The sequence below is a fragment of the Lepisosteus oculatus genome, chromosome 6 (genome assembly GCF_040954835.1).
Source record: "Lepisosteus oculatus isolate fLepOcu1 chromosome 6, fLepOcu1.hap2, whole genome shotgun sequence".
NCBI lineage: Eukaryota > Metazoa > Chordata > Actinopteri > Semionotiformes > Lepisosteidae > Lepisosteus > Lepisosteus oculatus.
The window spans coordinates 42,373,495-42,399,125 of NC_090701.1; the positions used below are offsets into that span (position 1 = coordinate 42,373,495).

General features: G+C 51.9%; 1 protein-coding gene across 2 annotated transcripts; it reads right to left on the reverse strand.

Annotated features, from left to right (window-relative positions):
- Positions 1-1,936: 1,936 nt before the first annotated feature.
- On the reverse strand, positions 1,937-25,068 carry kdm2ab (lysine (K)-specific demethylase 2Ab). 2 transcript variants are annotated; one of them, XM_069191361.1, is made up of 22 exons: positions 24,231-25,068; positions 20,951-21,089; positions 20,673-20,751; positions 20,361-20,407; positions 19,598-19,776; positions 17,819-17,925; positions 17,442-17,535; positions 16,338-16,491; positions 14,390-14,505; positions 14,161-14,287; positions 13,710-13,948; positions 13,548-13,625; positions 13,006-13,260; positions 11,231-11,365; positions 10,312-10,398; positions 8,593-8,931; positions 8,342-8,374; positions 6,519-7,825; positions 5,295-5,458; positions 4,442-4,588; positions 2,660-2,875; positions 1,937-2,175 (listed from the first exon to the last, which is right to left on the reverse strand). In XM_069191361.1, exons 1-22 carry the CDS (start codon positions 24,264-24,266, stop codon positions 1,994-1,996), a joined length of 4,260 nt encoding a protein of 1,419 aa, XP_069047462.1. In that variant the 5' UTR covers positions 24,267-25,068; the 3' UTR covers positions 1,937-1,993. The 2 variants fall into 2 exon arrangements, with proteins under 2 accessions (XP_069047462.1, XP_069047463.1); XM_069191362.1 differs by lacking the exons at positions 20,951-21,089; positions 24,231-25,068 and having other exon boundaries at positions 19,598-19,772; positions 20,673-20,717.
- Positions 25,069-25,631: the final 563 nt, after the last annotated feature.

Below are 25,631 nucleotides of genomic sequence, written 5' to 3' on the forward strand. Positions count from 1 at the left end.
TACATTGTTACAAATATACCAGTTCTGTAGCTAATAATTGTGAAAATTTGAGTTCTGCTTTAAGAATGTTTTTTTAAAAAAAACGGCATGCTTGTTAGCTCAATTCGACATAAATTACCAGAAACAAAATAAGTTTAAGCATTTTAAATGTATAGTCTAAAGGACTATAATTAAGAATTCAGAAAACCAATCTCCAACCCTGTTCCCATAGTTCAGTTTAGAAAGTTTTAGAAATGACCCGGAAACCATCAATTTACAAAGACACGGAACAATAATCATGAATTTAATTAAAATTATGTTATTCAGCCATCGCTTGGAACAAATCATCTGAACATCGTTAAACCCCTGAGGACCAGAGTTCACTAAATGCAATAAATTACTTACTTAAGGTACACATCTGCAGTCTTTATAGAAAGGGGGCAATTGAGGGTCTTATAAAACTAACCCAAATGGAGCTCACCAGGATTAGGGCTGGAAACCTCCGAATTAGTGTGTTCCTTCCACTGGTGCCTGTACAGATCTGACGACAGGAACGGTCATTTAAAAGCTGTGGACAAGACAGGCTAGCCTTGATTAGACCAGACTTCTGGCCCATCAAGCGATGGTGAATTCTGAACTCTGCACTTGACCGCAGGACTCCACACTGGCCTTGTAATCTGTCAATCAGATGGTTGATTGGGCCCACATTTTTCTCACTACAGATTAAACAACGACGGCACCTAGTTTCTCCAGGATATGCGTGGATGACTTGAACGGTTTTCTGCCCACTCATTCCTCTCTCCCCGACAGCATCACAGAAAAAAAAAACCTGTTTTTTTAACGAACTTGTTGAAACCACATCCTTATCAAATGCAAAGCTTTTATTTTGATGCATTTTTTTTTCTTTTTGGAAAAGAAAACAAAAAAATAAAGAAAGTTTCTGAAAATAATTATAATGCTACAAGATCTGTCAGTCATTAAACAGTGAAAAGAGGGGGAAAAAAAATCTGAACATCATTTATATTCCTTTTTGAAAACAGAAGAGAGAGAGATGGGGGAGGAGAGAGTGGGAGACGGGGAGCCAGCAGGAGAGAGAGAAAGATTAAGACATTTACAGCACCATCAATATTTGTGTTTCCAATAGTCCTGCAATGGCCAGCCCTGCTGCAGCGCGGGTTACCACTCGCCCTGAGGGATCGGGCACGGGGGCCGCTTGCTGTGTCCGCTGGTGCCAGGGCGTGGCCACTGGGCTCTCGGGATTCTCTCCGGGAGGTCTGCGACCTGCAGCAGGGCACGTCGCCCGGGGAACGGGTCGGAGGAACGCCAGGACGGGCTCCGATCGGGCAGAGGCCCTGCGGGAAGCGGGTCTGGCCGGCTCCGAGGGGGCCTGCTGGTCTCTGCCCCGCTGGGAGCGGCTCGTCACCGGTGTGTGCCACAACTGCCTGGGTGGAGGCAGCGAAGGCGAGGCCCAAGGGGCTGTGTGGGCACCACGGCCTCCGTGATCTCCCATGTAGTGGCCTGTTCTTCACAGCTCCCAGAGGACTGACTCGGACAAAGAGATGTCTTGGGTAGCACGTGTACAGACTCGCTTCTCCCCCTGTGGAGTTTCCTGGATTTGTTTTTTTTACAACGCGTCTAACTAGAACACAATTAGCTCACTTCCTCTTAATATTGGAACTGATCGAGAGGTTGTGCATTTCTGAGCGGTCTGTAAAACACCAGCACCCCACCCTCACTAATTTTCCTAACCCCTCCACAGTCTGTCTGGGACTGTATGACACCCCCTCTGCCAATCTAACACCCTGTATCAGCTTGTCCTCGCACCGACAGTAGTCTCTTTCACAGTAGTCATTCCCCCCTGTGCAGGGCAGTCTCTCCCTCGCTCCGACACCCTCAGCATCACCTTGTACAACACACTCTTCCCCTCGGCACACCAGTCTCTCTCACACAAAACAAGCCTTTGTATTAGTTTATCCTCTGATAGTTCTCTTTGTCCGTACAGCATAGTCTCTCTCTATGAGATCCTCTGTATAAGCTTGTCCTCAGAAAGACAGTACAGTGCGTTGACAGACAGTTCGGAGATAAAGGCCTCGCAGGCTCTTCGGCTGATTCCCTTACAACCCCGCAGATCCAGAAGAGATAGACAAGACACCCGCTTCAAGAAGACCAGACAGTCATCCGTGAGCTTGTTACAGCCTGAAAAAGAGAAAGAAAGAGAGGGGTTAATACAGTCCAGACACACTGACTGGACACTCCAGTACATTAACACTGCACTGAGAGAGAGGGGTTAATACAGTCCAGACACACTGACTGGACACTCCAGTACATTAACACTGCACTGAGAGAGAGGGGTTAATACAGTCCAGACACACTGAATGGACACTACAGGACATTAACACAGCACTGAGAGAGAGGGGTTCATACAGTCCAGACACATTGGACACTCCAGTACATTAACACTGCACTGAGAGAGAGGGGTTAATACAGTCCAGACACACTGACTGGACACTACAGGACATTAACACAGCACTGAGAGAGAGGGGTTCATACAGTCCAGACACATTGGACACTCCAGTACATTAACACTGCACTGAGAGACATGTAACAGACGTACAGAACAACAAGGCTAGGCAACAAGGACAGAAGAACAAGCTGACAGAGTGACAAACATTCAGCCCACCTCCCAGGTTGATCTCAGTGAGGGTGTTCCTGGTAGAAGACCCCACAGCGGTCAGCAGATTGACGGACTGGTCAGTGATGAGGCGACAGTGTGACAGATCCAGCCGGGACAACAGGGGCATGTGTCTAATAATGAGCCTCAGCGTGGCATCGCTCACTTCTAGACCAGATAGCCGGAAAGACACCATGTTCCTTAGCTTACTGTGATTGTCACAGCCTGCAAACACAGGGATAAGGCATAGGTTTGAAGAGCTTAACTCCATCCAGCAAAAGAAAACACTGCCATGCAGAGAAACAGGTTAGAGAACGTCTGAGCATGCAGCAACAGCTGAGACCCGAGACCAAATAGGACCGATTTCCATGGGTTCAAGTTGTAATATAAACCATGTCTCCAGCTCCACTTAATGGACAGGATAAGTAAGAGAAAACAAGACAATGAGAGAGCACAACATTATGTAGAAGACAGCGAAAACAACAAAAACAATACAAAATAAAAAAAAAGTACACTGTGTAGGTGCGTAACAGTGCACGCGAGTATGGACGTGTAGCTATGGACGTGAATACAGTAATTTCTATTATAACGCAGGTTCCCATAACATGAATTGAGCAACTCCGATTTATTGGGGAATGCGTTTTGCATGCTGGCTGTAACGTGACTTGAGTATACTGGGACTAGCGGAGCAAAAACTGCTGTGCAGCAGCCTCGACTCAGCGACAGACTCATGGGATGCTGGCGGTTCTCTTGCGCGCTGGCGTCAGCCTCTGTCCAGCCTGCAGACACATCACAGCGCATCTGCGCTGAGCTGCTGTCATACAGCCATACGAGAGAAGCATGGTATAGTTCACACTACTCCTCTCAAACCTCCATCACGTCTGCTTGTGGGGAGTGCCGAACACATTTTATTTATACATTTATCCAATGTTCTTAGGGGAAGTAAAAAAATGATAGTGGTTTGTATTGTTAAAAGATGTTCTCACCCTCCTCCACTGCAGAATTTCTCATCCTTAGTGATAGAAATACTGATGCACACTAACCCTTACTTTTTCCCCCATTTAATTTTGCAATTACAAAAACACATTAGGAAGACGTAATGTATTCAAACTAATATGACCAATTACTATAGAAAAAAAAACCTTTGTTATTGTGAATCTTAAGCTCAACCCCCTAACCCCTTAATCTCCATTGAACTAATGGTTTCTAGAACATGATTTTGTAAAACAGTTTTCCAAACCAGCTATCGTGGTATAGCAGACATGCTAGAGTGTGAGAGGGTGCGAGTATATTACTGTGTGTGTGAGAGAGTGTGAGAGTGTGAGAGTGTGAGCTTCACAAGAGGTCATAAGCTGAAGACTAGGTTTGTCTTTACCACAGAAACCAAATACTTTCATGCCAGAACGTCCCGATTCTCTGCGGTTTTGGTGAACGATTGTCATATGCTCTGATTGCCCTGCACGAGGAGGTTCAGCATCAATCCACAAAACCAGGCTGCCGATGTACCTGCTTCAGTCACACACAGACGTGCAGAGGGCAAACTCTGTGTGTGACAGAAATACGGGACTCAAGTCCAAAACACCACCACCTGGAGGCAACCTAAATACCACACCTGGACACTGAACCTCCCGAAATCCCCGATGTGCTCACAGGCAGCTACTGGCTCACAGAATAAGAGCTGAACACAGTGCCTGTGCGCCCCTTGGGGCTACTTGTTACCGAGGCCTAGAGCCATGAGCAGCTCTTGACGCTGGATGAATCAAAGTGATGGCGGCTGCCGGGTGAAAGTACCTGGGGGGATGATGAGGTCCCTGATCTGAGTATCTCTGACCCCCTCAGCCCAGCGCAGGTCCAGAGTCCTGAGGAGGGGACAGCTGGGTGTGCTAAGAGCTGACACTGACGACCATGAGCAGCCAGACAGCATCAGATCCTTTAGCCCTTGGCAAAGAGAGAAGGAAGTTAATACAGTCCAGACACACTGACTGGACACTACAGGACATTAACACTGCACTGAGAGAGAGGGGTTAATACAGTCCAGACACACTGACTGGACACTCCAGTACATTAACACTGCACTGAGAGAGAGGGGTTAATACAGTCCAGACACACTGACTGGACACTACAGGACATTAACACTGCACTGAGAGAGAGGGGTTAATACAGTACAGACACACTGACTGGACACTACAGGACATTAACACTGCACTGAGAGAGAGGGGTTAATACAGTACAGACACACTGACTGGACACTCCAGGACATTAACACTGCACTGAGAGAGAGGGGTTAATACAGTACAGACACACTGACTGGACACTACAGGACATTAACACTGCACTGAGAGAGAGGGGTTAATACAGTCCAGACACACTGACTGGACACTACAGGACATTAACACTGCACTGAGAGAGAGGGGTTAATACAGTACAGACACACTGACTGGACACTCCAGGACATTAACACTGCACTGAGAGAGAGGGGTTAATACAGTACAGACACACTGACTGGACACTACAGGACATTAACACTGCACTGAGAGAGAGGGGTTAATACAGTCCAGACACACTGACTGGACACTACAGTACATTAACACTGCACTGAGAGAGAGGGCTAACAGAATGGATGAGGCAGAGATGGCGAGGTTACCTGGAAGCCTGTTGATGAGCCAGGTAAGCTGTTTTTTGGAAATGCTGGTCCAGCTGAGGTCCAGGATGATGGGCTGGCGCTTGATGATGCCGGACAGAGCCTGGGGGCTGACTGACCGACAGCGGCTCAAGTCGATTCGTGTCCATAAGCGCTTGTCACAGGTCCTGGATTAACAGCACAACACTGGGTCAGGGCACAGCACTACAGCTCTTAATGGAGTCACAGCAGCCTTTCCATCAAGTGCAAACTACAGGGAAGAGGACTTAAAGCTGAGAGAAGAAACAACTGGATAAGATCCTCAAATCAAATAGCTACTAACACCCAAACAGGCTGGACAGGCCAAATTGCCTCCTCTCCTTGGCAACCCTTATCCCAAAAACAAGAAAATAAGATACCTGAGAGCTACTAGATCACCAGGTGTAGAGAAACATAAAAGAGCTAAAATCTTTTCTCTCCCCAGTATTTGTGGGGAAACTGCGCAAGTCAGCACACCAAGCCCACAGCCCAAGATGACACACCGAGCCCACACCTCACTCTTTCTTAATCAATTACGACACAAGAGAACACAGTGAAAGTGCTGCTCCTTCAGTACTACAGCAAGCTGGCTCAATATGGCAGATGTAAAGTCAATAGCACATTGCGCACTCTCCAAGAGTGCTAGACACACCAGGCAAAAGAGAACCGGAGGAAACACAAAGCACTACAATCCCCCACCCAGCTACAGGAATTAACGAACACCATCACCTGGACAGGCATCCAGCCAGCCCAGCCTAGCCCAATCGCACCCAGCCACGCTCTGCCCATTATACACAGTAGAGCCACCACGCCATACCCCGCCCATCATGCAATGCAAAGCTCCACCCATTATACACTGAATCTCCACCCACCCAGTCAAGCCCCACCCATTATACACTGAATCTCCACCCACCCAGTCAAGCCCCACCCACTATACACAGAATCTCCACCCACCCAGTCAAGCCCCACCCATTATACACAGAATCTCCACCCACCCAGTCAAGCCCCACCCATTATACACAGAATCCTCACCCACCCAGTCATGCTCCACCCATTATACACTGAATCTCCACCCACCTAGCCACCTCCCACCAATCATACACTGCAAAGCTCCACCCATTACACGGTGATGCTCTGTCCCAGCCAGACCTGCCCCGCCCTGTTGCTCCCAACAACCCTCTGCCTACACCCCCCTTGCCTGCGACTCACCATTTGTACCAGCTCTTGCACACAGTCATGCAGACGCACAACTCAGCCCGGGTCAGGTAGCGGAACACCGACACCCACACCTCCTTCTCACAGCCCGGCTCGCTGCCCCCGTCCTGCGCAATGAGGAACGACGAGGCTGAGGAGAGCGTGGGAGGGGGGGAAGAGGAAGCGGAGCCCCCGATGCTCGATCCTGCGAGCGCCGCGGAGAGGGTGTGAGAGAGCTGGGAAGAAGTCTGCTGGTGACCGTGGTGATTGAATGAGGGGTGGCTGGAGCCAGCGACGCAGTCGGGGCGACTGTCCCCTCGCTCCCTCCCTCCGTCCAGCCTGCAGACCACAACTCGGGCCTCCGACACCCCAAGCTCCGAGTGCCTGGGTGTGGAGAGGGATGGCTGAGCAAGGGGGGAGTTACTGGAAAAGTTTCGGGAAGCGCGGGACGATGAAGACCTCCTTTCGGAGTAGGGGTCGGGATTTTCAGACGCCATCAGTCCAGCCCTCGACTTTGGCCTGTGGAGGGACTTCCTTTGGATGTACCCCTGGTTGAGTTGTGTCCCTGTTTTGGGGGAGACGGCCTCCAGCTTGGGGACGATGGAGCCAGGGTCCCTTTTGGAGCGTGTGGGGCGCTGGAGAGTGACGGTGAGGTAGGAGCCGTTCAGCAGGGGGTCGTCGCTCAGATCCGACACCAGCAGCACGGGCGGGTCGGGCTCCGAGTCCGAGTGGGCCTCTCCGTCCTCCCCCTCGTCGTCCTCCTCCACCCCTTCCATCTCTTCCTCCTCGCGGTCTTCGTCATCGGAAGGGTCTCTGCTGGACTTGTGCGGCCTGTTCTCCTTGCCGTGCGACGAGACGCCCCCGAGGCGGTCGCGCTCGCCCTCCGAGAGGCCGTCGTCTGTCCGCCGGGCCTTGCACTGCTGCCGGCGGCGGAAGCGTGCCCCCCGCTGGCTCTCCTCCTGCCTCTCGCCCTCCCTTTTCAAACCCCCTCTTCCGCTGTTGCGCCGGGAGACTAGAGAGGAGGGTCGGCCCAATTTGGGAGGGCGTCCCCAGGTGCCCCGCCTGCCGGTCCCCCTGTGCCGGGTGTCGGAGGCGGCGAGCGCCGGGGACAGCCGGGAGGAAGAGCGCAGGCGGGAGGAGGAGGACGTGGAGGAGCAGCCGGCGCGCGTCTGCGGCCCGTCCTCCACCTCTGCCCCGGGAAACTCGCACTCGTCGTCCTCGTCGTCGGGGGACGCGGCGTCGGTCTCGCCATCCCCGCGCCTCTGCTGCCGGAAGAGCTTGGCTCTGGAGTCTGAGGAAAAGGAAGAGGACGCCTTCCTCTTCTGGAGAGAGAGAGAGAGAGAGAGAGAGAGAGAGAGAGAGAGAGAGCACAGGAGAGGGGTTAGATTACAGCAAAGACTGGACACCATCTTCTGAGAAAGACGAAAAAACAACCCAGATTTCTGTCAGCACCACTCTTGGTCCAAGGGGGAGGAGACGGATTTCCCCAGCACAGCGCTATAAAAAGGCCGACCAACCACAGCAGCGGCCTTCGTTCCCCCTTAAGACGCTTTTCTGACTTCTGCTACTTCAAACTAGTTCACGCACACACAGAGGAGAGCACGAGGAAGCAGTCCTTCCAGCTCCCAGGAAACACCCTTCCAGCTCCTCGGTACCAGGCTCGGCTCAGCGGGAAGGGCGTTCCATGGGGAGCAGGGAGGACCCTCTGTCTAATTCTCTGAAGATGCCGCATGAGTTGCATTACTCCTGGCAATTGGGAAGGACCAAGCAAAGGCACAATGACGCAATGAGAACTCTCGGCCATCACAGGCATTTGAATAATTTTCTACTATACTCACAGAGTTTAAGATCTTGTCACGCTCCATTTTTATCTGTTAGGGAAAAAAAAACAGATGTCATTCAGATAGCAGAACAGCCCAATCCAGCTATAAAAGAGCAATAGAAAAGCAACAGCTACACATAAAAGCGATAATCTATTATAATTAAGTGGACTGTAGTAACGAGTAAGAGTGCTGTACTTCTTCCACAGTGCGTCCTCCACAGCTGTATTCACATCAGCGCTACAGTGCCAGTGGTGACAGTGACGTACCCTCTTTCTCAGATTGAACCCCAGAGCCCCGGCTCTCCTCCGCTGTTGCTGCTGTTGCTGCTGCAGTAGCAGCCTGTGGGAGGGAGGGGGCGCTATTCTGCGAGGACGCTGGCTGAGGGAGGAGGATGGTTGACGCCGGGACAAGGGCAGAGCTGACAGTGGGAGAGGGGGTTTACCAGCATGTTTGCTGGACCTATACCCCCCTCCCTCATCCCCCTCCCCGCCCCCTCCACCACCCACTCCCTCCCTCAGGGAGCGCTTCTCAGATGGGGGGGCCGCTGGAGAGAGAGAGCCTGCTGACGCCACACTGTCCTCATCCCCTTCATCACTGACTGAGGACTGAGAGAGAGAGAGTGAGAGAGAGGGGTCAACACAGTCCAGACACACTGACTGGACACTACAGGACATTAACACTGCACTGAGAGAGAGGGGTTAATACAGTCCAGACACACTGACTGGACACTACAGTACATTAACACTGCACTGAGAGAGAGGGGTTAATACAGTCCAGACACACTGACTGGACACTACAGGACATGAACACTGCACTGAGAGAGAGGGGTTAATACAGTCCAGACATACTGACTGGACACTACAGTACATTAACACTGCACTGAGAGAGAGGGGTTAATACAGTCCAGACACACTGACTGGACACTACAGGACATGAACACTGCACTGAGAGAGAGGGGTTAATACAGTCCAGACACACTGACTGGACACTACAGTACATTAACACTGCACTGAGAGAGAGGGGTCAACACAGTCCAGACACACTGACTGGACACTACAGTACATTAACACTGCACTGAGAGAGAGGGGTTAATACAGTCCAGACACACTGACTGGACACTACAGTACATTAACACTGCACTGAGAGAGAGGGGTCAACACAGTACAGACAAACTACTGGACACGACAGGACATTAACACTGCACTGAGAGAGAGGGGTTAATACAGTCCAGACACACTGACTGGACACGACAGGACATTAACACTGCACTGAGAGAGAGGGGTTAATACAGTACAGACACACTGACTGGACACGACAGGACATTAACACTGCACTGAGAGAGAGGGGTTAATACAGTCCAGACACATTGACTGGACACGACAGGACATTAACACTGCACTGAGAGAGAGGGGTTAATACAGTCCAGACACATTGACTGGACACGACAGGACATTAACACTGCACTGAGAGAGAGGGGTTAATACAGTCCAGACACATTGACTGGACACGACAGGACATTAACACTGCACTGAGAGAGAGGGGTTAATACAGTCCAGACACACTGACTGGACACGACAGGACATTAACACTGCACTGAGAGAGAGGGGTTAATACAGTCCAGACACACTGACTGGACACGACAGGACATTAACACTGCACTGAGAGAGAGGGGTTAATACAGTCCAGACACACTGACTGGACACGACAGGACATTAACACTGCACTGAGAGAGAGGGGTTAATACAGTCCAGACACCCTGACTGGACACTACAGGACATTAACACTGCACTGAGAGAGAGGGGTTAATACAGTCCAGACACACTGACTGGACACTACAGTACATGAACACTGCACTGAGAGAGAGGGGTTAATACAGTCCAGACACACTGACTGGACACTACAGTACATGAACACTGCACTGAGAGAGAGGGGTTAATACAGTACAGATACAGTCACTGAGAGAGCGTTCCAGGGAGCTGCCTTACCTCAGTCTGCGTGTCTTTGGCCAGAGTACACTTGGGACACTCCCAGCAGCTTGGCAGGTCCTTGTTCACCACACCCTCTCCTGACACCTGAAGAGAGGGAGGTTGAGTTGTTGGAGTAGTGTAGAAGGAAAGCTTGCATGTACAGATAAATATTGAAGTATGGAATCACAGGACTACACTAGCCATATTAAAATGATTTTTACATAAAAGGTTGTGAGAGTCTAGAACTGTATCTGAGCCAATAAGATGGCTTGTTTAATGTTTAATTCTTCTCCTTTGTAAGATGGCTTGTGTCCAAATCTCCTCTGGATGTGTTCAACACCGTGCAGGGATTATTTCTTTATCACGATTGCAATGAAATCTCAGGTAAAAACATAAAGTATGTTTTCCTGGGTAGCAATGCAGGATTGATGAACACTGTGCTAATAATTAAGCACAGACACAGTGATAACTTCAACTCCCCAAGCGTTTAGGTTCAACATTTGAAGTGGAAAAATAAGGAAAGAAATCTGGTTCCCTACTTTATGGCACAAGTACATCGTTATTGAACACACATGCACAGATATGGTGACTTCAACTGCATGTGCAATGAGAGGATACAGTGTTACTGCGTGTGCAGTGTATGCAGTCAGGAGCTCAATCTGTATGTGTTTGCAGTCAGAGGATACAGTGTTTCTGCGTGTGCAGTGTATGCAGTCAGGAGCTCAATCTGTATGTGTTTGCAGTGAGAGGATACCGTGTTACTGCATGTGCAGTAAATGCAGTCTGGAGCTCAATCTGTATGTGTGTGCAGTGACAGGATACAGTGTTACTGCGTGTGCAGTGTACACAGTCAGGGCTCAATCATACCTGTGTGCAGTGAGAGGATACAGTGTTACTGTGTGTGCAGCTATTGAGTGTGCAAAAAGCTTTCCGTTACCTTGATACAGTCGGGATGTGCAATCTGCCCACAGGCCGTGCACTCCATTAGGGTGAGAGAGAAAACTGGAGTCTCACTGGGGTCCTGAGAGCCCTCCCCACACACCTCACACACTGCTGACAGGGGCAGGCCAGGCTGAGAGACAGAGAGATGTAGAGACATTAACAGCATCCACACACACCCACAAGGTTTGAGACAGTAACAACGCACACACACACGCGCACACACACACACACACACACACGGCCAGGTGTGAGATTTAGAGTCCACATATGCTTCAAACGTTACAAATACAGTCATGTGGTAAGTATTAATCTTTGTGGGGAGAAAGTAGAATATTCACACTGCACTCATCAGGCACACACAGTCTGATGTGTGCAGTGTGAGTGTGTGTTATACTTCGCCTGTAACACTAATGTTTTTCACATTATCAAACACATGGAAACCCAAGATAATTCAGGTCCTCATTTGTCAAAAAAATGTCATCGGAGATGATGCTTCTATAAAAATTAATGACAAGAAGTCTGCTGGTAGTGATGTCTATTTTAAAAATACTGCTTATCCCAGAAAAGTAGAGGCATGTCAAACCCTCACGAACAAGCACCGGGTGCTAAACCTGGCCTGCAGCTCAGTTTGTCGAAAAAGCGGATTCTCGGTGTCACAGGAGACAAACTCCAGGCATTTCACCACCTCAGTAGTGACACAAAAGTGCCTGTCGTGTCGAGATATCTTGAGTCAGTTAATCAGCAGTACACGTGCAGAAAGAACACCAGGGCAGAAGGGCAGCGGCGCCTCTGGGTGCGAGTCGGGCAGCGCTGACCGGAAGACGCGTGATTTTAAATCGGCTTCCGAAGAGAGACGGGTGGGGAGGCTCATTCGCCCTCGGGCAGAGCGTGCAGTTCTGGAGAAAGACCCCCTCGACTCGGGGGTCTGGAAACAGCTCTGAGAGTCCTTTTCGCTCGACCCCTGCACCCATCAACAGTGCCGTGTGCTGACGGAGACTGGGGTGAGAGGAGGAGCACAGTGCCAATCTAAAACACCGTGTTCTGCAGTAAAACTACCCAAGGATTAAATAACTGCTGTTGCAATCACTAGCTGAATTTATTTAAGGGGTTAAGACCAAGGGGTGAAGGACGAAGGAGAGGGGTTAAGGCACTACGCAGCTGTAAGTAGTTCTCACTTCTGTATGCTAGGCCTTAAAGTCTGCAAACCGTTTTCATGGACCTCTGGTTGTGCAAAGTTAGAATTGCTCAAGCGGAGCGTTGCGGAACTCGAGAAGCGACTTTCCGGGTGTTTAACACTGATGATGTCCCCTCACACTCACTCCATCACCAACTACCCCCAAAAGTCACAAAATTGACATCTGGCCTCTTTCCATCCCATCGGGGATCGCCGCTGACGGAGAGCGTCGAGCAGTACGTTCTGGCACTGACAGGTGGAAACGCACACAGGTGTTATTCAGTCAGAACAACTGTCCAAAATCTCAAAAACTGGCTGGGTCAGGAAATGTAATTAAATAATAGTTGCGCTGTTATAGCACAATTAACAGTTTCCAGACAGCATTCATTTTCGGAAATAGTACAGCTGAGACTACTAAGAGAGCCTGCTTTGCCGTCCATCTCCAAAGCAGAGGACTAGACATCACGACCCCGGCGACACAGAAGTGGGCTGGACAGCGCCGGAAACGAACACATACATGTCACATGAGCAGACACACGCGGCAGCTCCACACACAGACCTTCACATCACCCACTGCGCCCCCTCTCTGTACTCACAGCGAGACACTGGCGGAGCACGCAGGTCTGTTTCAGACGCCCGGGGCCCCCGAATTTCTTCATGTCTCGGCAGAAGTTGCAGACGCCGCACTCCTGGCGCAGACAGGCGGCACAGCGCTTGCAGCGCACCCGGCGCCTGCGCAGAGCCGACACAGAGGCGGGGCGGGGCGGCCGGGACGGCGCAGGACACGAGGGGTACAATCGTGGACGCCCCACTGGCAGTGGAGGAGGAGGGCACGGCTGGTACCAGGAGGGCTGGGAAAATAAGGATTAAGGATTACTACTGACACTTGGCCTCTTTCATTCCCATCGGAGAACACTGATGATGGAGAGCATGTCAGGGGTTAATACAGTCCAGACACACTGACTGGACACTCCAGTACATTAACACTGCACTGAGAGAGAGGGGTTAATACAGTCCAGACACACTGACTGGACACTACAGGACATTAACACTGCACTGAGAGAGAGGGGTTAATACAGTCCAGACACACTGACTGGATAGCACAGATTCCAGCATCAGTATTAGATGTGTAACTCACTCTCTTTGGCCACTGTACTATGGGAACTCCACTATAAGCTAGTTTGGGGTCATCATTAGCATGTTCTTGCAGCAGGACCTGCGATGACAAAGAAGACAGTCAGTCTACACTATCATTTCAATAACGGTTACATATAACACAGAGACAGGTGTAGGTACTAGCCTTGATGTCATGCAGCAGAGCAGGGGCGTTGTGAATGCCAGCTGGCACACACTTCTTGTGGGAGGGAAGGGACTCCAGCTTGCCCAACAGGTTCCATAGCCCCTCCATTTCAAAGGGTGTCAGGTGAATTCTCCCATCAGGGCCAACTGGGGAGGCAATAGGGGAGTCGTCCTCTTCTTTCAGGGCATGGCCATTAATGGGTTTGGCCTCAGTCGAGGAGGAAGGATCAGGTTTCAAACCTTAACAAGAGAGAGAGGGGTTAATACAGTCCAGATACACTGACTGGGCACTCCAGTACATTAACACTGCATTGAGAGAGAGGGGTTAATACAGTCCAGATACACTGACTGGACACTACAGGACATTAACACTGCACTGAGAGAGAGGGGTTAATACAGTCCAGACACACTGACTGGACACTACAGGACATTAACACTGTTGAGAGACTCACCAATGCCTAGCGACAGCCTCTGAAACTCAGGAGTGAGGTAGGAGGTCTTGGTGAGGCTGTACAGGTATCTCTCCAGCACATACCAGCACATCTCATAGTAGAAAGGGTAGCGAAACTTCGTAGGTACCTACAGCGAGATGGACACAGGCAGAAGAGTCAGGCCATTCTCTTTCATTCAAGCCGTATGGCACAAGCAGAGCCACAGCAGTGTGACCGAGTGGAGACTCACTCTGGTCCTGTCCTCAATGCTGTAGATGTGGAGCTGCATGGGAATGTTGAAGCTGTGCAGGAAGTTCCCCCCAAACACCAGAGTGTCCACTGGGGTGTAGACGGCGTGGATCCAGCCTGCAACAAAGCAACACAGAGAGAGAGAGGGGGGCGTTAAAACTTCCCAGCTCAGGGAGGACACTGGAGAAGCCTGCCATAATATTTCCCAGAGGCCTGAGCAATTCTGAGGGTCAATTGCCAGGAGGAAGATAATTCAAGCTCGCAGTTACCCAGAGAGAAGCTGGACAGAGCAACGTCTGAAGTTTAATATTGCCTTTTTTTTTTTTAACATGCACCCAGGACCAGGGAGTGCACTCGCCCCTGTTACTGCAGCGTGATTTTCATTCCGCTGATCGCAGCCTTCACCGAGCATGTTGGACAGAGACCACAGCCCCACGCTGACCACCTCTGCGGCCGCTCCCTCGAGAGACCTGCCCGAGGACATCACGAGCTCTTCTAAAGCCACTGGGGACTCCGCACAGCAACACTCGCGTCCAAACCAAACAGCAGAGGAAGAGCCAAAGAACCTGGCAGGACAGCTCTGCAGAAAAAGCACACCTGCTGTAAGAAAGGTGTGTTTTTACAGCTCCCTCGCTCAAAGGGCACGAAGACCCAGGGTCTGTGCGTCAGACTCGAAAGGGAAAGTACCAGCAGCAGTCTCGCACAAGACGCAGCAGTCGCGCTGTAAGCTGCAGGGGAGCCCGAACATCCCTCGGGGCAGCTGTCCTTGGTTCAGAAGTTCACGCAATTTTTTATTTTTTTTAGCAAAAGCTGAACAAATGTTTAGATGTCTTCTTGCCAAAATCGCAGGGGGGGAAAAAAAAATGAAGAGGCGGTCTCCTAGGTTACCATCGCGACCTTTTCCGACGCAAAGCATGATGGGATGGAAACACGTGCGCTACAGACCCCGAGAGGATTTCTTTTCCAGTCTTATTTGGGAAGATGATGCGGCCACGGGCGCCCTGTGTTGTAAAAAAAGATGCTCGAGATATACGATCCCCAACTGCAGCAGCAGGTCCGGTGCCGCGCCGGGAGAACGAGGGCCGCGAGTCGCGCTTCTCCAACGGCGGCTCTGCAGCAGCAGCAGCCGCGTTTCTTCTGAAGCCGAAGAAACCCTGGCTAACGAGCGCCCGGCACACTCGTGGTGACGTGCCACCGGTTCAGGAACGCAGTCATGTTCCTAAAAGCCTGTTTACAGTATAGTGTCCCCGTCACTATACTGGGGCATTAGGACCCACATGGACTACAGGGTGAGCGCCCCCTGCTGGCCCCACTAACACCTCTTCCAGCAGCAACCTTAGTTTTTCCCAGGAGGTCTCCCATCCAGGTACTGACCAGGCTCAGTGGATTGCCAGTTGTGAGTTGCAGGGTGATATGGCTGCTGGCCCTTACCAATCATGGCCTTCTAATAATCCCCCCTCTGTGAATTGGCTACATTACTCTGCTCTCCTCCCCACTGATAGCTGGTGTGTGGGGAGCGTTCTGGCGCACTATGGCTGCCGTCGCATCATCCAGGTGGGGCTGCACATTGGTGGTGGTGGAGGGGATCCCCATTACCTGTAAAGCGCTTTGAGTGGAGTGTCCAGAAAAGCGCTATATAAGTGTAAGCAATTATTAAATAAGCAGTTGACAGGCTCAGGCAAGCACCGCCCGGGCCACGGAGGTCCGCCCGCAACCATCTCCACTGAGGTCTCCTGTCGCTCGGGATCCGGACAGTCCCACCAAGAGAAGAAACAGAAGGGCACTGCTGAGCACCGGGCGAGGCTCTGGTCAGGTTGGAGGGGACCCCAGCCTACCGTCTCCCCCGTGAGCCTCTGGCAGCAGGTGTGGGCACAAAGCGGAGAGCTACTTCCTGAGGGGAACACTCAAGATCAGCACCCTCCAGAGTCTGACCTCAGCGCTGCCCTTACCCGAGGGGATCATGAAGGTGTAGCCCTGCTTCAGCTCGATCCTCTGGCAGTCGCTGGCCTTGTCCCCGAGGAAGATGTCGCCTTGTTTGCCGGACAGGACCCAGTTCTCGTACAGCTCCAGATTCTGAGCAGTGGGGGGTATCAGCCAAAACACCTAAAGGGGCAAAAGGGGGGGGTTAATACTTTAGATCATATTAAGTACGTGGCCCGCAGGCCATATTCAGCCCACCAAATATATCGGTTCAGCCTGCATGGCAGCTGCAGCCACAGCCATCAGCTCGCTGCTGAAGTTCTCTCCCTCTGTCCAATCACGCTTGATGTCACAGCCCAATCTGACAGGAGCATGGGGATCGATGGCCGAGATTATGGCCGAGGCGCTGGTGTGACTGTACCAGTCTGGCGCACAGTGCTCGCTGCTGAGGTTCTCTCCCTCTGTCCAATCACGGTGCCCCGGCTTCATGACGTCACAGACCCACTCTGACAGGGGCGTGAAGCCCAAAACTCGAGGACACAAACCCCCCCCCCCCTCCAAACTCCACACAAAACCCAAAGCAAAAAAAAAAAACGATTCGGGCAGAAATCCTGCAAACCCCTTGTCCAAACTGTGGAGCAAGCTCATTTACTGAACCACCGATGGTCTCTCAGTAATTGTCCCTGAACACAGCAGAAAGGGCCTTTCAATTCTATTAAAGAATAGCAACTTGGGGTTCAAGACAAGTGGAGCAATATGTCTTCGTAGACGGTAAGTGAAAGCCAACAGGCTTGATTTGTACAAGGAGCTGGTATCAAAGAGCTAAAGCAATATTTGTTAATTAATTGTGTTCTTTTAATTCCTAATATCAAACAGTACCCCTTTAAACTGCTATTTGTTAATCCAATTTAAAATTCTGGAGCTCCACTAAAAAAAAACAGTTACAAAAGAGATGCTTTGAGCAGATCACTAGTGCTGCGTCAGTTTCTCAAGCAAAGTTCAAAATGGGTGCTAGTCAATAAACCAAAGCACATATAAACAAGACATGTCCGATCATTGTCTATATCTTATTAACCACTATCACTGCACTGAGAGAGAGGGATTTGAAAATGACAGGAAACCAGCTGAATTACCTTTCCTCCCCTTAGTATGTGGTACCAGACAGAGGTGCCTCCGAAATCGATGTGGAAATCAGTGTAACAGCCCTGGACACTCATCAAACAGTACCTGTGAGCAAGAAAGGGGTGAATACAGTACAGACACACTGACTGGACACTACAGCGTTCACCACTCCTTAACACTACTGCCTCTTTCTGACTTGATCTACACACCCAGCGTAATTCTGACTAATGTACTGAGAGGTGCTATATGACCATAGGTGTCATCATGGTGGTTTTCTGAATGACAAGAGTATTACCAAAGTGGAGTGTTGCAACAGTATAGCCACTGCAGGTAGTGAAGGTTCTGCAAAAGTGGTATACAGAAACAGGGTCAAACTGCACACACTTACTTCTGTACTTTGGGGTACTGCATCTCTATAATGGCATTAGTGGAGTCTCTCTGTCTCTCCTTCAGATGGCGAGGCCACATGTTATCAACCCAGTCAATCACATCAACCTGGAGGGGTTGAAGAGGGGAGAGAGAATTAACAAGAGACGATGAGTGCAGAGTCAGCCTCAGGGACAAGCACTATTAACTTTCCACACAGGGGTAGCACTACACTGCACCCCACGCTGAAGTACTGCTCCACAGGGGTAACACTACACTATAGTGTAGCCCCTACACTGTAGCCCCCTCTGAAGTACTGCCCCACAGGGGTAACACTACACTACACCCCACTACACTATAGCCCCCTCTGAAGTATTGCCCCACAGGGGTAACACTACACTACACCCCACTACACTATAGCCCCCTCTGAAGTATTGCTCCACAGGGGTAACACTACACTACACCCCACTACACTATAGCCCCCTCTGAAGTATTGCTCCACAGGGGTAACCCTACACTACACCCCACTACACTATACCCCACACTGAAGTATTGCCCCACAGGGGTAACCCTACACTACACCCCACTACACTATAGCCCACACTGAAGTATTGCCCCACAGGGGTAACACTACACTACACCCCACTACACTATAGCCCCCTCTGAAGTATTGCTCCACAGGGGTAACACTACACTACACCCCACTACACTATAGCCCCCTCTGAAGTATTGCTCCACAGGGGTAACACTACACTATTACCCACTACACTATAGCCCCCTCTGAAGTATTGCTCCACAGGGGTAACACTACACTACACTATAGCCCACACTGAAGTATTGCCCCACAGGGGTAACCCTACACTACACCCCACTACACTATAGCCCACACTGAAGTATTGCCCCACAGGGGTAACACTACACTCCACCCCACTACACTATAGCCCCCTCTGAAGTATTGCTCCACAGGGGTAACACTACACTACACCCCACTACACTATAGCCCACACTGACGTACAGCTCCACAGGGGTAACACTACACTACACCCCACTACACTATAGCCCACACTGACTTACAGCTCCACAGGGGTAACACTACACTACACCCCACTACACTATAGCCCACACTGAAGTATTGCCCCACAGGGGTAACCCTACACTACACCCCACTACACTATAGCCCACACTGAAGTATTGCCCCACAGGGATAACACTACACTACACCCCACTACACTATAGCCCCCTCTGAAGTATTGCTCCACAGGGGTAACACTACACTACACCCCACTACACTATAGCCCACACTGACGTACAGCTCCACAGGGGTAACACTACACTACACCCCACTACACTATAGCCCACACTGAAGTACAGCTCCACAGGGGTAGCACTACACTATACCAAACAGTGAAATAATGTTACACAGGGGTACTGGCACACTACATCTACGACACTGACCAGCAGTATTAATGGTATACTGTTAAGCATAGCAGGCATGAACAACACTGCACTAATGCAGGCCTAGCCACTGACAATATGAGCACAACACACAATACAAGTGAGAGGTAACCACACGCTGTACCTTTACTGCCAGGGCTTTTGACTGAGATTGAGAATTATAAACACAGAAAACCTGTCTTCATGTGTGTTTATGGGCGATAACATACAAAGGCAAAACAAAGATCATCCTCCAGGAATATAAATGAGGGTAACACTGTCAAATGTGGGCACTGAATTGATGGTACTTTGCATGTCGGTGTTTGAAAGAGCACGACCACACAAATATTAGGACACAGAGACTCACAGAGGCAGGCCTCTTGACCAGGTTCTCCAGCTTGGTGTGGCTGAACTCTAGACTGATGACATTGTAAAGCTTCTCCCTCTGGCTTGGCGGTGTCTCGTAGTACCTTCGCCACTGGGCCATGGACATCTCTATACCCTTCTGTGTGTTCACATCCATCACATCTACCATCCGCCTACTGCCTGAGAGAGAGAGAGGGGTTAATACAGTACAGACACACTGACTGGACACTACGGGACATTAACACTGCACTGAGAGAGAGGGGTTAATACAGTACAGACACACTGACTGGACACTACAGGACATTAACACTGCACTGAGAGAGAGGGGTTAATACAGTACAGACACACTGACTGGACACTACAGGACATTAACACTGCGCTGAGAAGGAGGGGTTAATACAGTCCAGACACACTGACTGGACACTACAGGACATTAACACTGCACTGAGAGAGAGGGGTTAATACAGTACAGACACACTGACTGGACACTACAGGACATTAACACTGCACTGAGAGAGAGGGGTTAATACAGTCCAGACACACTGACTGGACACTACAGGACATTAACACTGTACTGAGAGAGAGGGGTTAATACAGTCCAGACACCCTGACTGGACACTACAGTACATTAACACTGCACTGAGAGAGAGGGGTTAATACAGTCCAGACACACTGACTGGACACTCCAGGACATTAACACTGCAACTGTCATGCTGACGATGACAAAGTTTCAAGAAAAGATCTGAAGAACTAGAGCGTCTTACCAACAAACATTTTGACGTCATTCACACTGAAATCCGGATCAGGCATCCTGACAGAGAGAGGGAGAGAGCAGGTGTTACAGCACAGCGCCTGGTCACTGCGGTAAATGCAGCACTAGGCAGCACGCTGACAGCAGAAGGAAAGGAGATGAGCACAGACTCGCTGCTGCTGACAGGAAGAGAGAAAGAGGAAGGAGGGCCGACAGGGGAAGAAGGTGGCAGAGAGGCAGAGGAAGGGGTGGACAGGAAGCCAGATGCAGTGGGAGAGGCGAGCGAGGGCGGCAGAGACGGGATGGGGCAAGTGGGAGGGCGTACTTGATTCCCAGCCCGTCCGGCTTCTCGAAGATGATGGGATCCCGCAGCCCCTCCCTCTGGATGTACTCAAAGGTGAAGTCTGGCAGAGAGAGAGGGAAGAGAGGGGTGAGAGCACTGAGCACACTGCTGCTCTCTAGCTTGACCAGCCCTGTCGCTTTCTCCACCCGTCTGTCTTCCCGAACTGATCGCCCTGGCCCCCTGTGACACACTGCCCTGGCCCCGGGCAAGCCTATCCCCGCCGCCTGTCCGAGTGCTTCCCGAGAGCCGCGCACACTGACCTTTGCCCTCCATGTGCTTGACCAGGTTGGCATTGTATCTGTCGCTCATGAGCTTGTCTTCCAGGTCAAAGGTCCTCTTGCCTTCTATCTCGTCATCTGAAATCCCGTCGTCTTGGTAACGCCTCCGCGTGCCGGAACGCTTGGAAGAGAATTGTTAAAAACGTTGAATTACCAATTACCACATCCCGCCCATCATCGGCACCAAATCTCCATGGGCAACACTGGCACAAAACCTAGATCCGAATGAAATCACACACTCATTTGGGTTCCCACAGACGCATGCAGAAGACAGAGCGGGTATAATTTACTGGGCGGCTGGCACAAAGCGACCACTCGGAGATGCTGTAATACTCCCAGGGCTTCGCCAGCTTCAGCACACAGGATGGCTCTGAATAGGCCCAGACTCCCACAGGTGACCAGACTCTCCCCGACCAGGCTGCACGGGGAGCCCCATCCTTACGGGTTTGAAGACAATCCGGACCTGTTCCGAGGAGGTGCTAGTCCACTCGGGGAGAGAAGGCATTTCCCTGCCTCTCTCCGGCTGCCTCTGTCTTGTGCTGCGAGCCGGAAGAGGGGGATGGGGAAGAGGGACGGATGACTGTTTATCTCCCCAGCGGGGTACAACAGATTAAAAAGGGATAATCCCTCCATTGCCAGCCCCTTGATCCCAACTCCAACCCCCACCCACATCCTGCTCTCTCAGTTCAGGGGTACCCCCTCCCCCCCCATCCTCCTTCTCTCTCTCAGTCCAGGGGTGCCCTGCTACCTGCAGTAGCGCTGACCCAAGCACATGGCCAAGCTGCATAAACACCTCGCTGGGACGGGGGGGGGGGAACCCACAGGCAGCAGGAGAGTCCATCTGCTGACCCGAGTCCGTCCTCCATTCATTCCTGGTGTCACACTAGTACTCAAGCAGAAGAGCGCAACCTACAGCACCTCCAGATTCCTTCAGAACCAGGGTGGGACAGGAAACGGTACCCAGTCTACATCGACCACACCCTCCTGTAGCTCGTGTCCCGTCAGTGCTGCTCCGGTCCAGTCACACTGACCACACGCTCCTGTAGCTCGTGTCCCGTCAGTGCTGCTCCGGTCCAGTCTACACTGACCACACGCTCCTGTAGCTCGTGTCCCGTCAGTGCTGCTCCGGTCCAGTCACACTGACCACACGCTCCTGTAGCTCGTGTCCCGTCAGTGCTGCTCCGGCCCAGTCACACTGACCACACGCTCCTGTAGCTCGTGTCCCGTCAGTGCTGCTCCGGCCCAGTCACACTGACCACACGCTCCTGTAGCTCGTGTCCCGTCAATGCTGCTCCGGCCCAGTCACACTGACCACACGCTCCTGTAGCTCGTGTCCCGTCAGTGCTGCTCCGGTCCAGTCTACACTGACTACACGCTCCTGTAGCTCGTGTCCCGTCAGTGCTGCTCCGGTCCAGTCTACACTGACCACACGCTCCTGTAGCTCGTGTCCCGTCAGTGCTGCTCCGGTCCAGTCTACACTGACCACACGCTCCTGTAGCTCGTGTCCTGTCAGTGCTGCTCCGGTCCAGTCACACTGACCACACGCTCCTGTAGCTCGTGTCCTGTCAGTGCTGCTCCGGTCCAGTCACACTGACCACACGCTCCTGAAGCTCGTGTCCTGTCAGTGCTGCTCCGGTCCAGTCACACTGACCACACGCTCCTGAAGCTCGTGTCCTGTCAGTGCTGCTCCGGTCCAGTCACACTGACCACACGCTCCTGAAGCTCGTGTACTGTCAGTGCTGCTCCGGTCCAGTCACACTGACCACACGCTCCTGTAGCTCGTGTCCTGTCAGTGCTGCTCCGGTCCAGTCTACACTGACCACACGCTCCTGTAGCTCGTGTCCTGTCAGTGCTGCTCTGGTCCAGTCACACTGACCACACGCTACTGTAGCTCGTGTCCCGTCAGTGCTGCTCTGGTCCAGTCACACTGACCACACGCTACTGTAGCTCGTGTCCCGTCAGTGCTGCTCCGGTCCAGTCTACACTGACCACACGCTCCTGTAGCTCGTGTCCCGTCAGTGCTGCTCCGGTCCAGTCTACACTGACCAAACGCTCCTGTAGCTCGTGTCCCGTCAGTGCTGCTCCGGTCCAGTCACACTGACCAAACGCTCCTGTAGCTCGTGTCCTGTCAGTGCTGCTCCGGTCCAGTCACACTGACCAAACGCTCCTGTAGCTCGTGTCCCGTCAGTGCTGCTCTGGTCCGGTCTACACTGCAGTCTGGCAAATTTGAGTCACCTCTTTCTGCAATTCACTTTCAAAAGAGACCCTTTCCATGCAGCCCAGCCATGAACTCCTGAACAAACTGCCTCTCAGCCTGTGGTGAGAAGACACACTGATATCCTCTGCCTGACTGAACAGCCACTATACCTGCAGCCCCACAACGGACAGCACCCCTGCGGCACACCATCCCCCCACACCAGACAGCACCCCCATCCCCCGCCGTCCCTCCACACCACACAGCACACCTGCACAGGCTCCTGATGTAACCCAGCCGTTTCCTGCAGCCAGGTAACACGCACCCCAGAGCAGTACTGATGTTCGTGTTACCATCAGACCTGCACAACTGACAAACTCTGCTCCTTCTACTATGATGAAATTATCAACAACTGCACCTCCCTGCAGAATAGGTGCCCCTGCTGTTGACAGGAAGAAGCCCTGATGGTAATACTGACAATTACAGAGTGCAGCACATGTGGGGACCCCTGGGTTAGAAACTGCACCGCTTACATAAACACCAAGCAGGACCCAATGTCTGTGGAAAAAACATCAAAAACTGCACTGAAGAGGAAAGATTGGTGCTCCTGGGGGTTCAAAGCAGCTGGTACCCCAAGACTCCCAGCCCAGAGAGCGGCGCTCTTGGAGGTTCAAAGCAGCTGGTACCCCAAGACTCCCAGCCCAGAGAGCGGGGCTCTTGGAGGCTCAAGGCAGCAGGTACCCCATGACTCCCAGCGCAGAGAGGGGCACTCTTGGAGGCTCAAGGCAGCAGGTACCCCAAGACTCCCAGCACCGAGAGGGGCACTCTTGGAGGCTCAAGGCAGCAGGTACCCCAAGACTCCCAGCCAAGAGAGGTGCGCTATTGGAGGTTCAAGACAGTTGGTACCCCAAGACTCCCAGCCCAGAGAGGGGCGCTCATGGAGGTTCAAGGCAGCAGGTACCCCAAGACTCCCAGCCCAGAGAGGGGCGCTCATGGAGGTTCAAGGCAGCAGGTACCCCAAGACTCCCAGCCCAGAGAGGGGCGCTCCCGGGGCGTGCTGTGACTTACCAGGCGCTTGCTGTACCTCGGTCTGGACTCGTCCATGCCGGCTCACTCTCGGGATGCGGCTTTTGCAGGGGTTCAGTTTGAGGAGTTAATCACCTCTTTGCTTCCTTATTCCCCTCTTCACTTATTGATGCGGTTTTGTTTTGTGTTTCCACTTAATTCCCGACCATCCAGTACAGCACCAAAAACAAACGAACAAAAACACGTCCGAGAGAAACAACGTCGCTTTTCGAATTATTTTCAAACGGTTCTGTGGCTTCGGGAAACCGAGGGCAGCTTTATCACAGCGGACAGACCCCGGGAAAGAGAGAGGGGGCCAAGCCGCGATCAGGCACAGCAGAGAAAACGAACTAACATCCGCACGAAGATTTAAATGTCGGGAAAACAGACTTGACTTCTGCCTGACGGAGCCCCACGGATCTCCTCCTCCCGAAAAGGGACAGGGAGAGAGCGGCTCCCCTCTCCTGCTCGGTGCCGGAGCGCCGCTCTCCCGCTTCCCGGTGTCGGCAGCCGGTCTCCGGGCGGCTGTCGGCTCTGGCAGCCGCTACGAGCGAAGGGCTCGGCGGACACGGAGTCCAAGTTTAAATTTCCTCGGCAGCGATTCCGACCAACTTTGCGCCCTTCAGCTCGGCGAACTGGAGGTCCGCGTCCGCCCTGCAGCCGCGGCAGGAACCTCCCGGGCAGCGCTACGAGTCCACCTGCACACTTTCACACCCTACTGGTGTATTTTGCGGGTATTAGGTATTATTTTTGGCGTTATTAAGCGATAAAGTTAGTGTGCTCTCTCTACCTCTCCGCCATTTTCAACTCGTCACAAAACACACACACACCACTGGCTTCCTAGGAAGACCCACCTCCTCCCCCTTCTCGGGCCAATAGGAGACCGAAAAAGGGCAGCCGGCTAGGCGTCGATTGGCCGTCACAGACGCCAATCCTGAAAGGAAATGGCCGAATGTGATTGGGCAGACCTGCCAAAAAGTTGAGCCGCTCCCCACGTGGGGTCAGAAGACGGCAGCCGGCCAATGGGCGCCCGGATTAAGGAGAGAAGGCGTTTACATTGGTCAGAAGTTGGCGTCGGTCACAAAAACGGGGTCACTGAGCGAACCAATCAGCGGGAGCTCTCAGCAGTTTCTAATCTGGAATTTAACTGCGAGCCTCCTCTCCAGTCCCTTTGCTGACCAATCAGATCGTGGCAAAGCGCGTCTTTGGGGGATGCGATTGGTTGACGTGAAAAAAATAAAAAAAGAATTCCAGCGCCCTGCGATTGGGCAGCTCAGGAGTGCTATCCGCCCGTTAGCGGGAAAACACGCCCCCTCGCGAGCCTTTATCGGGAGTTTAAATGCAGGGCGCGGCCGATGATTGGCTGTCAAGCGGGATCGCAGGCGCCGATTGGCTAGCGAAGTC

Bases quoted from the DNA above. Each gene is read 5' to 3' on its own strand.
- kdm2ab (XM_069191361.1), bottom strand. From the start codon at position 24,266: ATGGACGAGTCCAGACCGAGGTACAGCAAGCGCCTG. The intron at 17,536-17,818 runs GTAAGTGTGTGC...TCTTGCTCACAG, and splicing joins CAGTACCCCAAAGTACAGAA to GTACTGTTTGATGAGTGTCC. The intron at 14,288-14,389 runs GTGAGTCTCCAC...ATCTCGCTGTAG, and splicing joins GCATTGAGGACAGGACCAGA to GTACCTACGAAGTTTCGCTA.